The sequence below is a fragment of the Phyllobates terribilis genome, unplaced genomic scaffold (assembly GCF_046119375.1).
Source record: "Phyllobates terribilis strain yellow unplaced genomic scaffold, ASM4611937v1 Scaffold_3__8_contigs__length_932513732, whole genome shotgun sequence".
Lineage (NCBI taxonomy): Eukaryota > Metazoa > Chordata > Amphibia > Anura > Dendrobatidae > Phyllobates > Phyllobates terribilis.
In genome coordinates, this window is record NW_027362763.1 from 925,856,455 (window position 1) to 925,873,224 (window position 16,770).

General features: G+C 45.5%; 1 protein-coding gene across 1 annotated transcript in view; it reads right to left on the reverse strand.

The window, feature by feature from the left end:
- LOC141257813 (pecanex-like protein 2) overlaps positions 1 to 16,770 on the reverse strand; it is a 1,433,759-nt gene that overhangs the window by 522,788 nt on the left and 894,201 nt on the right. The window contains exon 19 of the mRNA XM_073672817.1: positions 1,338 to 1,479. Within this exon, the coding sequence (XP_073528918.1) occupies positions 1,338 to 1,479 (142 nt within the window). The remainder of the gene's footprint in view (positions 1 to 1,337; positions 1,480 to 16,770) is intronic.

The following is a 16,770-nucleotide window of genomic DNA, read 5'->3' on the forward strand; positions in this document are numbered from 1 at the left end:
GCCCATCCATCTGGCCCATCAAGAGTCACTCTCATTTCATCAGTCCATAAAACCTTTGAAAAATCAGTCTTAAGATATTTCTTTGCCCATTCTTGACGTTTTATCTTATGTTTCTTGTTCAAAGGTGGTCATTTTTCAGCCTTCCTTACCTTGGCCATGTCCCTGAGTATCACACACCTTGTGCTTTTTGATTCTCCAGTAACGTTGAAGCTCTGAATTATAGCAAAACTGGTGGCGAATGGCATCTTGGCAGCTTCACGCTTGATTTTCCTCAATTCATGGACAGTTATTTTGCGCCTTCTTTGGCCAATATGCTTCTTGCGACCCTGTTGGCTATTTGCCATGAAACGCTTGATTGTTCGGTGACCACGCTTCAAAAGTTTGGAAATTTCAAGATTGCTGCACCCTCTGCAAGACATCTCACAATTTTGGACTTTTCAGAGCCCGTCAAATCTCTCTTCTGACCCATTTTGCCAAAGGAACGGAAGTTGCCTAATAATTAAGCCCACCTTATATAGGGTGTTGTTGTCATTAGTCAACACCCCTCCTCATTACAGAGATGCACATCACCAGATTTACTTAATTGGTAGTTGGCTCTCAAGCCTATGCAGCTTGGAGTAGGACAACATGTATAAAAAGTATCATGTGATCAAAATACTCATTTGCCTAATAATTCTGCACACAGTGTACAGTTTATGCAGAGTAAGGCAAAAGAACTTGGAGAAGGCAAACGGCACACAGCATTAGTGCATGATTTCAGGCATTGTATATTTCTCTCTGAAACACTAGATTATTTCAGAGAAGATGCACTTTAAAGATCCAGCCAGAGGCCATAGCAGGAGACAAGATTAGTCCAGCACCATCCGGAGGCTGGAGCCAGACTAGACTTTAAAGAAAAGTATACCTGGCTACAATCGTGAGGAATGGCTGTGGTTCATGCTGCCTGTGGTTTGGGCAGCATGAACCAGATGACAGGTTCCCTTTAAACATAAATATGTTGAAAGTCTTGCCGTTATCCCAGAACTGGATAAATATTAAAGCAGGAAACCAGATAAAAATGTAGTACGAGAAATAGATAAAATTGAAAACAGTCTGCATATCAAGCTGTTTTACACCTAATAGACTCAAACCAAGTACTAGTGAGTGAAATTTTGGGACCTATCACTAAACGTTTAATTTGTCTGATCAGCTCACTCCGCAGAGACTTGTGATCCAATAAGAGACATGCAGTAACAAGGGGTAAAGGTTTTAAATCTCATTGAATGCATTAGTCAGAAAACTCTGGATAAATATTTTTATTATCCTTTAAAATAATTCTAGAAAAGAAAATAACTTACTGTTTTCCAAACCTTTTGATACCACTTATTGAAGAGGCTTCCATAGTAACTGCATTTAATATGATTGCTGGATACAAAAAATATTTCTCAAAACAAACAAGCCAAACGTAAAGCTTCTCAAACCACATTAACTGGGCGGCACCTGAAAAGAACAAAAAATAATATGCTAAATGCCTGGTAGAAAATATACATACTAGCAGTAAAATATAGCAGTAATAACAGTATGTCATCTTTGAAAAAACATAAAAAAAGCTATTAAAAAGACTGTGCATAAGATTATGTTGTAAAGTGAATGTCCACAAATGTTAGAATTTTTCATACAAATTTTTCCATGGAATACACAGTAACAAACCCACACAAAGTGGAGCCCTCAAACAAATGTATTAAAGGGCTTTTCCCACGAACAAAAGTTCTTTTTAAAAATTGGCTGTGTCTGACCATGTACGAAACATGATCTGATCATACCACATCTCCTGGGCAGGGGAGGAAGCAAAAGACAGTACAGATATTACAGCAGGGGATCGCAGAGGATTCATTTTGTGAGGTAAAATATTGTTTAAAAATAGACAATGAAATGTTTCACCTCTCAAAATGTTGTCAGGCACGTCCTATTTAAGTAATTTCTTGATTGAGAACAGGTGTGGCAGTAATCAGGCCTGTATGTGGCTAGGGAAATTGAACTCTACATCCCAAAGATGTGATACACTAGAGTTAGTTTATGTTTTAAGGAAGAGGACAATCATTTTTTTCCCACAGGGCCCTGTAGGTTTGGATTTCTTTTTCCCTTAATAATAAAGACCTTCATTTAAAAACTGCATTTTGTGCTTACTTGTGCTATCTTTATCTAATATTTAAATTTGTTTTGTGATCTGAAACATTTAAGAGTGACGAACATGCAAAATAATAAGAAATCAGGGAGGGGGCAAACACTTTTTCACACAACTGTATATACAGTTAGATCCATATATATTTGGACAGAGACAACATTTTTCTAATTTTGGTTCTAGACATTACCACAATGAATTTTAAACAAAACAATTCAGATGCAGTTGAAGTTCAGACTTTCAGCTTTCATTTGAGGGTATTCACATTAAAATTGGATGAAGGGTTTAGGAGTTTCAGCTCCTTAACATGTGCCACCCTGTTTTTAAAGGGACCAAAAGTAATTGGACAGATTAAATAATTGTAAATAAAATGTTCATTTCTAGTACTTGGTTGAAAACCCTTTGTTGGCAATGACTGCCTGAAGTCTTGAACTCATGGACATCACCAGACGCTGTGTTTCCTCCTTTTTGATGCTCTGCCAGGCCTTCACTGCGGTGGTTTTCAGTTGCTGTATTTTGTGGGCCTTTCTGTCTGAAGTTTAGTCTTTAACAAGTGAAATACATGCTCAATTGGGTTGAGATCAGGTAACTGACTTGGCCATTCAAGAATATTCCACTTCTTTGCTTTAATAAACTCCTGGGTTGCTTTGGCTTTATGTTTTGGGTCATTGTCCATCTGTAGTATGAAAGGACGACCAATCAGTTTGGCTGCATTTGGCAGGATCTGAGCACACAGTATGGCTCTGAATACATCAGAATTCATTCGGCCGCTTCTGTCCTGTGTCACATCATCAATAAACACTAGTGACCCAGTGCCACTGGCAGCCATGTATGCCCAAGTCATCACACTGCCTCCGCCGTGTTTTACAGATGATGTGGTATGCTTTGGATCATGAGCTGTACCACGCCTTCGCCATACTTTTCTCTTTCCATCATTCTGGTAGAGGTTGATCTTGGTTTCATCTGTCCAAAGAATGTTCTTCCAGAACTGTGCTGGCTTTTTTAGATGTTTTTTAGCAAAGTCCAGTCTAGCATTTTTATTCTTGATGCTTATGAGTGGCTTGCACCGTGCAGTGAACCCTCTGTATTTACTTTCATACAGCCTTCTCTTTATGGTAGATTTTGATATTGATACGCCTACCTCCTGGAGAGTGTTGTTCACTTGGTTGGCTGTTGTGAAGGGGTTTCTCTTCACCATGGAGATTATTCTGCGATCATCCACCACTGTTGTCTTCCGTGGGTGCCCAGGTCTTTTTGCATTGATGAGTTCACCAGTGCTTTCTTTCTTTCTCAGGATGTACCAAACTGTAGATTTTGCCACTCCTAATATTGTAGCAATTTCTCGGATGGGTTTTTTCTGTTTTTGCAGCTTAAGGATGGCTTGTTTCACCTGCATGGAGAGCTCCTTTGACCGCATGTTTACTTCACAGCAAAACCTTCCAAATGTAAGCACCACACCTCAAATCAACTCCAGGCCTTTTATATGCTTAATTGAGAATGACATAAAGAAGGGATTGCCCACACCTGTCCATGAAATAGCCTTGGAGTCAATTGTCCAATTACTTTTGGTCCCTTTAAAAACAGGATGGCACATGTTAAGGAGCTGAAATTCCTAAACCCTTAATCCAATTTTAATATGGATACCCTCAAATGAAAGTTGAAAGTCTGAACTTCAACTGCATCTGAATTGTTTTGTTTAAAATTCATTGTGGTAATGTCAAGAACCAAAATTAGAAAAATGTTGTCTCTGTCCAAATATATATGGACCTAACTGTGTGTATATATATATATATATATATATATATATATATATATATATATGTATATATATTGTGGGGATTTCACTCTGTAGTAGTTGCCAGGTTCTCATGAAGCTTTTTGGTGCAAACAGAAAAGTTTATTAGACTTTCACATAAGGGAAATCAATGAGCCTTTCTTCTGCCATAAAGGTGAAACAAAAGCAAACAGAAAATAAACAGTCCATATGATGGCACGGGCTCACCCGTTCACACAAGTGTCCAGTTCCTAGTCTCTGGCAGAGACAAAACACCAGAGGTCTTTCCACCTTCATTCACAGACCATTATAGAGCAGTTCCGCTGGCCTTTTATACCCGCTGCAACTCCTGGATTGGGGGATGGGAATGACAAGTCCTGCCCAGCTCTTCCAATCATTCCTAAAACCCGGACCCAAAGCCGGGTCCATTAAAAATACCTCTCAGCACTATACATGCTGGCTCCTGCTTCTCCAGGTTTCAAATAGTGTAGTGTTTGTGTAGGGAGTACAATTGGGGGAGGAAGGTTGAACTTGATAGACCTAGGTCTTTATTCAACCTATGTTACTATGTTACATATACGCCATCCAGGACCTGTCCAGCTGCCTTCTTACATACCCCCCTCTGCCCAAAGCGGGGGGGGGCTGTGCACCTTCTGCCACCATACAATGAACCCTTGATAGAGCATTCGCATTCCCATGCTATTTCCCAGGCCTATGTTCTACCTGAAAGCTAAAGTCGACTCCTGGAAAGCTAGGAACCACTGTATCACCCAGGCATTGTTCCCTTTCTTTTCCCACATCCATCTCAGCGGAGCATGGTCAGACACTAATCTAAATTTCTTTCCCAACAGGTAGTACCTAAGAGTGTCCAATGCCCATTTGATGGCCAGGCATTTTTTCTCCACTATGGAGTAGTTGTTCACTTCTCACATGTGGACAGCTTCTGACTTATTTATAAGATAGGGTGCTCCTCCCCGCTAATCTCCTGGGACAAGATTGTACCCAGTCCAACATCCAATGTGTCCATATGGACTACAAACTTCCTGGAGAAGTCAGGTGCCACCAACACTGTCTGTCTGAAGAGGGCCCGCTTCAGTTCCTGCTTCAGCTTCCGGGGACCATTTAGCTATTACGATTTCGTACCTTTCAGGAGATCAGTCAGAGGGGCTGCTATCTTGGTGAAGTTAGGGACAAGTCTTCGGTAGTAGATCATGATGCCCGGAAACACTCTGTTTCAGGATTTGTGTTGCCCTTTCACAGTTTGACCACTAGTGGCTGCTATTGTTCACTTTAATAATTGTGCTGCAGTTTCACTCCTTACCACTGGAGGCTGCTGATGTGTTCTGCAATTGCCCTTTACTGAGATAGTGGATTCTGAATCTATGGAATCCATCTTGTTTCCTGTTTGGGCCTACTTAAAGCCACATGGACCTCTCACTCATTGCTTGAGTATTGTTTCTAGCTGTTAGCCTAGTTCCAGTCTACAGCTCCTGAACATTCTTACCCAGACTGTTCTCATTCATCTACGGATTGTTTCCTACAACTCCTTGCTAACTCTAAAAACTTCTACTAACGCTTGCTGTTCCTGCTTGTGCTCCTTCGGCCACTGGTTTCCAGCAGTACCACGTCAGTATCATACCACTCTGACCCACTTTTTCGAGAGGGGTTGTGACCCACTCTGAATCGCCTCTACTTTATTTGCGGTTTTATCTCACCTCTGCCCACCATGTAGCCTAGATACTTGGCTTCCTCCATCCCCATGACACACTTCTTTTAGTTGACGTAAAGCCAACCTTCCTCAGAGTATCAAGAATCACCTGAACTTTGCTCAGATGACTTCCTGGATCATGGCTGAATATTACCATGTCATCCAGGTAGGCCGCTGTGTACTTTTTGTTAGGAGCTAGGACTTGATCCATGGCCCTTTGAAAGGTGACCGGAACCTCCTGCAACTTGAAAGGCATCCCGACGTACTGGTAACATCTGTCTGGTATTGAGAAGGCTGTCTTCTCCTTGGCATCCTTGGACAGGGGGATTTGCCAATAACCTTTTGTGAGGTCAAGGGTGGTAATGTACCAAGTCGTTCCTAGTCTCTCGAAGAGTTCATCCACCAGGGGCATCGAGTAGGCATCAGACTTACTTCATTTAGCTTACTGTAGTTGATACAGAAGTGCCACTCACCATCTGGCTTTGGCACCAACACTATGGGACTGGACCAGCCACTTTTGGACTCTTCAATAACTCCCAGATTAGGCATCCGCTTCATCATGATATGAGATGAGATCATGTCTTGCCGGGCTTCTGGGATCCGATAGGGCTTTAGGATAACTTTAATATGAGGCTCCTTGAGAACTTCATGCTCTATTACCTGAGAGAGGTCTTGTAATTCAGAAAAGAGGTCTCTATGTCAGTGAATAAGCTCCCGCTACTGCTGCTTTTGGGAGCGTGACAAAGTCTCTGCTATCTTGACGTCTTCCACGTTAGCTTCTGACTTAGCCAACAAACAAGGAGCTTCCATAAATTATCTGTCCTGAAAATGCTTGATCAAGTTAACATGGTAAACCTGGTAGGGGTTCCTTTTACCTGGTTGGTGGACTTTGTAGTTGACTTCACAAATCTTCTCAACTACGTCATAGGGACTCTGCCACTTGGCCAGGAACTTGCTTTCCTCTGTGGGTACTAGCACAACTACCCGATCCCCAGAGTTGAACTGTCTCACCCGAGCTGACATATTATATACTGTACTCTTGACTATGCCTCCTGTGCCTTAAGGAGGTGCTTCTTCAAAATGGGCATCACATTGGCAATCCTGTCTTTCATCTGGGTCACATGCTCTACCATGCTTCTCTAGGGTGTGATCTCATCTTCCCAGGATTCTTTTGCCATATCCAGGAGTCCACGGGGGTGTTGGCCATACATCAATTCAAACTTATAGAAACCTGTGGATGCTGGGGGAACTTCCTTGATAGAGAACAACAGATATAGAATTAGACAGTCCCAGTCCTCGCCATCCTTCACTACCACTTTCTTCAACATAGCTTTTAAGGTTTTATTAAACCTTTACACCAATCCATCCTTTTGCGGTTGGTACACAGAGATACAGAGCTGTGAAATTTGTATGGCTTTGCACAACTCTCTCATTACTTTGGACATGAACGGTGTCCCTTGATCCCTTAGGATCTCCTTAATCAGACTGCGCAATCGCAGAGAGACCCAGCAAGACTGGCACCAAACCAGCAAAGGCACAGCTACAGACACACTTTGCGCAAGCTGCCTCAGCTAGGCGAGCCTTAAAGGGCCAGGATACTCTTCACCCAGCTCCCAGTAAATGGGACCTTGCCAAAGCCCTTCCCAGGCCCATTGTCGCCGGGCAGCTGGAGTCTGATGACATGGCCGGAGCCTGGTCAACAACAGGTAGGTAGGTAGGTACGAGAAATCCTAGGAGTGTAGCACAAGGAGAAAAGGAAACCAACCCTAAGATCAACCTGAAAGAGAGAAATCCATACTGCAAGCATCTTTCACCACCACAACACATATGAACTGCAATAAATAAGACCTGTGCTGGGAACAAGGTTAAATAGCCCACCTGATGCTGAAGAAATGATCATGTGTTGAATACCTCTGGCTCACCTCTAGACAACCACTCCCTGCTAACTTCCACAGCAGAATGGACACAATCCCACCACTGCCCAGTACCAGACACAGTAGCGTCTTGCGTTGCATGGCAACTGGGGAACACAGCGTCCCATGTTCCCCGGGCAGTGAAATACATGGGAGATACGGCATCTGGCGTCCCCACACATTATACTACTCCAGAACACAATGCTCCATAAGACTAGGACAGTTTCTCTGTGCACATGGTAGCTCTGCCTCCAGGGTGAACAGACCCCTTCCTGATAACCGAGGAAGGCTGACAGTGTGCCAGCAGGACAGTTGCGGCGCTTGGGATCAAAGACCCAACCATTCCCCTGTAAATGGCTCACATTCGAAGCACCAATTTCGGGGATTTCACTCTTTGGTAGTCACTAGGTCCACACAGGCACGAAGCTCCTTTTTGTGCAAACAGGAAAGTTTATTATACTTCATAAACTTTCACTTAAGGGAAAACAAAAAGCCTTGCCTCCAGCATAAAGATGAAACAAAAGCAATCAGAAAATAAACCATCTTTATGATAGCATGGGCTAACCCATTCACACAAATGCCCAGTTACTAGTCTCTGGCAGAGACAAAACACTCCACTAACAGACAATTATGGAGTAGTTCAGCTGCCCTTTTAGATCAACTGCACCTCCTGGATTGGAGGATGGGAACGACCAGTCCTGCCCAGCTCTTCCAGTCATTCCAAAAACCTGGACATAAAATCAGGGCTTATTAAAAACACCTCTCAGCACTATACATGCTAATTTTCACCAATTTTCTAAGCAAATATAGTTCTAAAGGTGCTACTTACATAAATTATCACCAGATGATAGTAACAACCCACCCAAACCACACAGTCAAAGAAACCAAACCATAGATGTCCATAAATTAAGTTATGTGTAATAATGAGAAATGATACAGGGAAAAAGTATTGAACATGCTTACTGAAATGTAATTAATATTTCGTACAAAAGCCTTTGTTGATGATGACAGCTTCAAGACGCCTCTTCTATGGAGAAACTAGTTGCATGCATTGCATAGGTGTGATTTTGGCCCATTCTTCCTGAAGGTTCCATGGGCTCCTTCTATGAACTCTGAGCTTTAGTTCCTTCCATACATTTTCTATTGGATTCAGGTCAGGTGATTGCCTGGGCCATTCTAGCAGGTTTATTTTCTTTCTCTGAAACCAATTGACCGTTTCCTTGGCTATATGTTTGGGATCATTGTCTTGCTGAAATGTCCACCATAACTTTATTTTCATCATCCTGGTAGATGGCGGCAGTTTATTTTTATCAAGAATGAATAAATGTTGCTTAGCAAACTTTAAATGCGCTTGAACATGCTTTTTGTTCAACAATGGAGTCTTATGCGCTGAGCTTGCATAGAGGTCATGGTGGTTGAGTGATTTACTTTACTTACAGGTTTCTTTGAAACAATTTTACCTGCTGATTCTAGGTCTTTCTGTAGCTCTCTACAGGTGGTCCGTGGTTCTTGGACAACTCTTCTGATAATTGTTTTCACTCCTCTGTCAGAAATCCTCGTGGAACACCTATTCATTGCTGGGTTAAGGTGAAATTATGTTCTTTCCATTTCCAGATTATGACCACAACTGTTTTCACTGGAGTCTTCAGTAGTTTAGAAATTCTTCTGTAACCAATACCATCAGTATGTTTTGCAACAATAAGGTTGCAAAAGTCTTGAGATTGCTCATTGGTTTTACCTATCATGAGATGTTTCTTGTGTGGCACCTTGGTAATGAGACACCTTTATATAGGACATCAGTTGAACCAGCTGATATTTTTCACTAAGTGACAGGATTGCGTTCTAATTATTGATAGATTTCAGCTGGTGTCATGACTTTCCATGTCTTTTTACACCTCTTTATTTCCATGTGTTCAATACTTTTTCCTTGTGTTACTTATAATTATTACACATAACTTAATTTATAGACGTCTATGGTTTGATTTTTTTGCCTGTGTGGATTGGATAGGTTGTTACCAACATCTAGTGAGAATTTCATGTCAATAGCAACTTTAGATATATATTTACTTAGAAAATTGGTGACATGTTAAATACTTATTCCACCCTCTGTATATATACAGTACAGACCAAAAGTTTGGACACACCTTCTCATTTAAAGATTTTTCTATATTTTCATGACTATGAAAATTGCACATTCACACTGAAGGCATCACAACTATGAATTAACACATGTGGAATTATATACTTAACAAAAAAGTGTGAAACAACTGAAAATATGTCTTATATTCTAGGTTCTTCAAAGTAGCCACCTTTTGCTTCGATGACTGCTTTGCACACTCTTGGCATTCTCTTACATAGTTACATAGTTAGTAAAGCCGAATAAAGACTTGCGTCCATCAAGATCGACCTGTTAGTTCTGTAATTGCTAAAGTTGATCCAGAGGAGGGCAAAAACCCCAAATGATTTAGCCAATCTTCACCTGAGGAAAAATTCCCTCCCGACTCTGAAACCAGCAGTCAGAATAAATCCCTGTATCAACCTACTATTTTATTCTATTTTTAAGTATATGCTGAAATCTGCCTGGTATCTAGAAAAGCATCCAGTCCCCGCTTGAACTGGTTTAGTGAATCCGACATTACCGTCTCCTCACTCAGTGAATTCCATATTCTCACTGCTCTTACCGTAAAGAACCCCTTCCTATGCTGGTGCTGAAACCTTTTCTCTTCCAGTCTTAGTGAATGCCCTCTTGTTACCGTAATATCCCTCCTTTTGAACAAATCCCGGGCAAGGTCTCTATACTGTCCCCTAACATATTTGTACACATTTATTATGTCCCCCCTCAACCTTCTCTTTTCCAGGCTGAATAGTCCTAGTTTTGCCAACCTCTCTGGGTATTGCAGTCCCTCCATTCCCCTTATTAATTTTGTTGCCCTCCTTTGTACCTTTTCAAGCTCATTTATATCCTTTCTATATATTGGGGCCCATAACTGAGCACAGTATTCCAAGTGTGGTCTGACCAGAGCTTTGTACAGTGGAAGAACAATGTTCTCATCCTTTGCAGCTATACCTCTTCTGATACATCCCATTACCCTGTTTGCCCTTACAGCAGCGGCCTGACTTTGGGCACTCCAATTTAGTTTGCTATCAATCAAGATGCCCAAGTCCTTCTCCATCTCTGAATTCCCCAATGGTTTCCCATTCAGTGAGTACTGGTGACTTCCATTTTTCCTTCTCATATGTATGACCTTACATTTCTCCTCGTTAAACCTCATTTGCCATTTAATGCTCCACCTACCCAGCTTATCCAAATCCCTCTGTAGGTCTGCACTGTCCTCTTTTGTATTAATTGTTTTACATAACTTTGTGTCATCTGCAAATATTGATATTTTACTATTTATCCCGTTGACTATGTCGTTAATAAAGATATTAAATAACATTGGGACTAGTACAGACCCCTGTGGTACCCCACTAGTGACGCTTACCCAATCTGAGTATATTCCATTTATAACCACCCTCTGCCTTCTATCCTTTAGCCAGTTAGCTACCCACTTGCAGACATTTTCCCCCAGCCCCATCATTCTCATTTTGTATACCAACCTATTATGTGGCACGCTATCGAACGCTTTTGAGAAGTCGAGATACACGACATCCACTGGTTCCCCCTGATCTACTCGAGAGCTAACCTCCTCGTAGAAGTCAATCAGGTTTGTTTGGCAGGAGCGATTCCTCATGAATCCATGTTGGTTCTGTCAGGAAAACAACACCCACTCTTGGGTCAGACCTTGCAGCTCTCTGGCGCCCCCTTATCCTGCTGGTCAAACACGGTATTGACAGAGGATAAGCACAGGTGCAGCTGCTCTAATTTATGTCGACTATTGTGGCATGTGATGTGACAGGACGTATATATACCACCAGTTCCTTCCAGGAACGTATATATACCTCCGACCAGCCACCCTCAAACCACAATATCACATAAATACTGGTATACTGCCACCACCGATCGCTTAACAGGTGGATCGGGTACCCGTTAGGTAACGTGAATTAGCGGGTGAGGAACGTGTTTGCTCGACATAGGACAAGAAGAAAGAAACTGGTAAATAATTAATGATTTACTCCCAAAAGGTGGGCAGTGTTTACAAAATATATACAAGATATTATAAAGGAGACAATTTACATGTATGCATCAACAGTTATTAAAATAAAAGGGATAAGTAATAGCAAAACCTGCTTCACAAGGTGATGGTCTCAGATTCTGTGGGGGGGACGGCTCCCCGGAAATTAGAGGTGATTCTTCTTACGCCGCGTGATGTGCGTGCGTTCGACGTCCCTGAGAAGAATGACCTGAAAATGGCCGATTTGCTTTTTAGTAAGCAGCCAAAACTCTGGGGAACACCCCTTATTTACCTTACAAGGGGGGCTCGGCTTTGCGAGCCCACCCAGCTGCAGAAGACCTAAAAATCCTTCAGATTCCATATCTTGGTGTGGGGGGGTCCCACATCCAAGAGGGAGATATCATCTGGACCGTCACCAATATTCATGAAGATAGATATTAAATATGAAACCTCTATGACGCTCAGAAGCTCAGAATCCATTATCTCAGTTCCCGGTCATTCCTCAGTTATGCAAGTTATACTATTGTAATGGGAAAAAGGTGAGCATTCAAAAAACGTGGTTCCGATGTTTCTGTCAGACCTGTGCGTGATTAAAATTGGCATAAAACGTTTGTACAATTAAACAATGGGATTTTTTGGAGGGATTTTCCGGTTTGTACCAGCGCTTGCCCTGGACTGAATTTTTATGGCGGGTCATAAAAATTCCTGGTTTGGGGAAAAGCAAAAGTGAGTTCTATGTCTTCACTTACAAACAGATAGGGGGTGGGGTGTTTTTTTTTTTTTCTTTTTTAAAACATCTCTCATTTTTAAAAACTCGGGCAAAAATACCTTTTGCCTGACACCTCCCCCTTTTTGACTGCGCTATGGAGGTAGGACCTTCTGGTACTCCTCCAAGCGTATATCTGGAGGCTCCCCTCGCCGGGACAACCCATCGGCATTGCCATGCTCGCTGCCCTTGCGGTGTTGAACAGCAAAGTCGTACTGCTGGAGGGTGAGGCTCCAGCGTAACAACCTTCCGTTGGCACCTGACATGGTGTGCAGCCAACTCAGGGGGTTGTGGTCAGTCACGACAGTGAAGGGGCGCCCGTACAAGTAAGGCTGTAAGCGGTTGAGGGCCCATACAATGGCCAGGCACTCCTTCTCTATGGTGGAATAGGCCACTTCCCTCGGCAGCAGTTTCCGGCTTAGGTACAACACGGGGTGTTCTAGGTTCCCTGAGTCGACCTGGCTGAGTACAGCACCGAGGCCAAATTCACTGGCGTCGGTCTGTACTAAGAGTGGCCGTGTGCCGTCGACCGCCTTTAGTACAGGAGAGCTGCTCAGGGCAGTCTTCAAAGCCCTAAAGGCCACCTCGCATTCATCCGTCCATTTGACGGAATGGGGTAGGCTCTTCCTGGTGAGGTCTGTCAAGGGCTTCGCAAGGCTACTATAGTCCTGCACAAAGCGTCTATAGTACCCTGCGGTGCCCAAGAAGGACTGCACCTGCTTCTTGGTCCTGGGGGTGGGCCAGGACACGATAGCGTCCACCTTCCCAGGCTCTGGCTTCAGAGTACCCCCACCTACCCGGTGCCCCAGGTAGTGGACCTCGTTCATGCCCATCTGGCACTTTCCCGGCTTGATGGTCAAGCCCGCCTGGTGAATGCGCCCGAGCACCTGCTGCAGATGCTCGAGGTGATCCTCCCAGGTGGTACTGAAGATGGCAATGTCATCCAGGTACGCTACTGCGTACCTCTCCAGTCCCTGGAGCAGGTGGTTGACCATTCGCTGGAACGTGGCAGGGGCATTTTTCATGCCGAAGGGCATGACCGTGGATTCATACAATCCGAAGGGGGTGATAAAGGCGGACTTCTCCTGGGCCCCGGGGCTCAAGGGAATCTGCCAATATCCCCGACTCAAATCCATAATGGAGAGATAGCTCGCGCTGGCTAACCGCTCCAGCAGCTCCTCAATGCGTGGCATTGGTTGTGCGTCAGAGGCGGTGATAGCGTTGAGCCCCCTGTAGTCCACACAGAACCGGGTGGTCCGGTCCTTCTTAGGCACCAGGACTACAGGTGAGGCCCACGCGCTCTTGGACCGCTTAATCACCCCCAACTGCAGCATCTCCTCGACCTCCTGGCGCATGACATGCTGCACCTCGTCGGAGATTCGATAGGCTGTCCGCCGGAGTGGGGCATGATTCCCGGTGTCCACTTCATGGACCGCCACTTCAGTCCTGCCAGGCAGGTTGGTGAACACTGCTTGGAAGGGTTTCAGCACTGCTTGCATCTGAGACCTCTGGTCTGCGGATAGCAAGTCGCTTAGCTCTACATCCTCTAGGGACCCGCTGGCCTTCGCTTGGGCGAGCATGTCCAAGAGGGGGTCATCCTCCCCATCCTCGGGCAGGTTGCAGACCGGTAGGACGCAGGTTCCACGTTCTTGATGAGCCTTCATCATATTAACGTGAAACGCCTTCCGCCTACCCCGCTCGTGGTCAAGTGTGATCACGTAGGTGACCGGGTTGAGCTGTTGGTGAATGACGTACGGGCCTTCCCAGGCCGCCTGAAGCTTGTCCTTTGGTACGGGGACCAGCACCCACACCTTCTGACCCACCTGGTAGGTCCGTTCTCGGGCGTTCTGGTCGTACCAATGCTTCTGGTCAGCCTGGGCTTGCGCCATGTTGTCATGCACCAACTGCGTCAAGGTCTGCATCTTGTCACGGAGGCGCATGACATACTCCACGATGGACACTACTGGGGAGCTCGGCTCTTCTTCCCAGAATTCCCTTATCAACCCAAGGGGTCCTCGGACACGCCTGCCATACAGGAGCTCAAAGGGGGAGAACCCCGTCGAGGCCTGTGGAACCTCTCTGTAAGCAAATAGCAGGTGTGGGAGGTAACGCTCCCAGTCGCAACCCTGGGTCTCAACCAGCAATTTTAACATCTGTTTGAGGGTACCGTTGAATCGCTCACACAAACCATTGGTCTGTGGGTGATACGCACTCGATACCGGATGCTGCACCTGCATTTTCTTACATAGGGCCTCCATTAAGCGTGACATGAACTGAGTCCCCTGGTCGGTAAGCATCTCCCTGGGAAATCCTACTCGCGAAAAGATGGCCAAGAGGGCGTCCGCCACCTTATCCGCCCTAATTGAGGACAGAGCTACTGCCTCCGGATACCGGGTAGCATAGTCTACCACGGTAAGGATGAAACGTTTTCCAGAGCTGCTGGGTGTGGCCAGTGGTCCCACAATGTCCACAGCAATCCTCTGGAAAGGCTCCTCTATCACTGGCAAAGAGATCAGGGGGGCTTTGGGGGCCGGCCCTGACTTTCCCACTCTTTGACACGTGGTACAGGAGCGACAGTAGTTCACCACATCTGTCCTCATTTTGGGCCAATAAAAGTGATGAGACAGCCGGGCCTTGGTTTTGCTAACCCCCAAGTGTCCAGTGAGTGGAATTTCATGGGCGATCCGCAACAACTCGTCCCTGAATTGGTAGGGGACGACCAGCTGTCTTTCCCTCAGCCACTCCTGTTGGGGTGTACAGGGAACTGTCTCCCGGTACAACCTCCCTTGGTCCCAGAATACCCTCTCCTTATCAGACTCAGAGGTGGGCTTCTCAGCGAGGCTCCTTAACGTCTCCAGGCTAGCATCTGAGTGCAGAGCTGCCTGAAACTCCTGGCTGGAGGAAGCCAGAAGTGAGGTTAAGGCCACGTCCTCACTAGGACCCTCTGGGACCGGCTCTGGGTCCATACCTGATCCTGTTATTCCTCTGTCCGAGGAGGGTCCAGAAGGCAGGGCGTTACTTGCATTCTGGGCACTCTGACTGCGGGTAACAGCGGCTATAAAGGCCGTCTCCCCGGGGAATAACACCGTCTCATTAGGCTGAGAGGCCATGAGAACTACTTCTCCATCATCCTCCATTACCTCAGGCACAGTGCTACGTATGCGGCAGCTACCATCAGCCAGGTCACCTTCTGTTGTGACACTGGTCACTGGCACAGCACCACCTGCGCCATGGTCCTCGTGCCTCTCCCCATTACCCTTGGCACTGACATCTGCTCCTGCTAGGGGATCCTCAGCAACATCACCCCGCAGAGTGACATGGCTGAGTTCTCCTGCACCTTCCAATACAACAACATCATCATCATCATCATCATCATCATCATCACCATCATCATGTAAAGCATTGACATTCACATTATTAGCATTAACCTTACCAACCGTATCAGATCGGGGAGGGGTGTCAGGGACATAATAAGCAAACATCCTCCCCAAATCAGTTCCCAACAAAACATTTGCAGGTAGGTTTTTGGATACTCCCACTTCCTTCACCCCACTCCCCGCACCCCAATCAATAAAAACCCGGGCCATGGGCAAGGGGCATCGGACGCCCCCAATCCCAGTGACAGTCAGGGTCTTTCCTGGAATAAGCGCTTCAGGGGACACCAGTTCGGGTCGGATGAGGGTTCGTTCGGCCCCAGTGTCCTTGAGGCCTACAGTGAGAGTGTTCCCCACCCTGACAGACTGAAAGTTTTCACAGGCCCTTCCAACCGGCCCTCCCACCAAAAGAACTGAGGCATTAGGCCCTGGGACCTTGGATGGGGGGTTCTTCCTCTGCTTCTCTGGGCAAGTGGCGCTGAGATGACCAGTCTGGTTGCAGGAATAACACCTGCGGGCATCGGATGCAGGCAGGGCCTTGGCAACGGGAAAAAGGCCTCCGGAAGGTCGGCTGGCAGGGGCAGGGATGGTGGTTGATGGCTTACCCCCTTTCCAGCTGGCGACGACCGGCTTCCGCACCTCTGGTCTCCGGTTGGCCTCGTAGGTGTCTGCGATCTGCGCTGCTTTATTGGCATCAGGTGGCTCCCGATCCATCACGAACTGCCGTACCTCAGTCGGACACAGATGCAGGAACTGGTCTTTCACCATCAGGTCCTTTAGCTGCTCAAAGGTGGTCGCTGACAGTCCTTGGATCCACTGCTCAAAGTTGATTCTGAGCCCGTCTACCACATCACGGTAGGTGTCCTGTGGTCCACGTTGGAGGGTTCTGAATTTTTTCCGGTAAACCTCCGGAGTCAGCTGGTACTTTTTTATCAGGGCCTGCTTGACGGCCTCATAGTCTC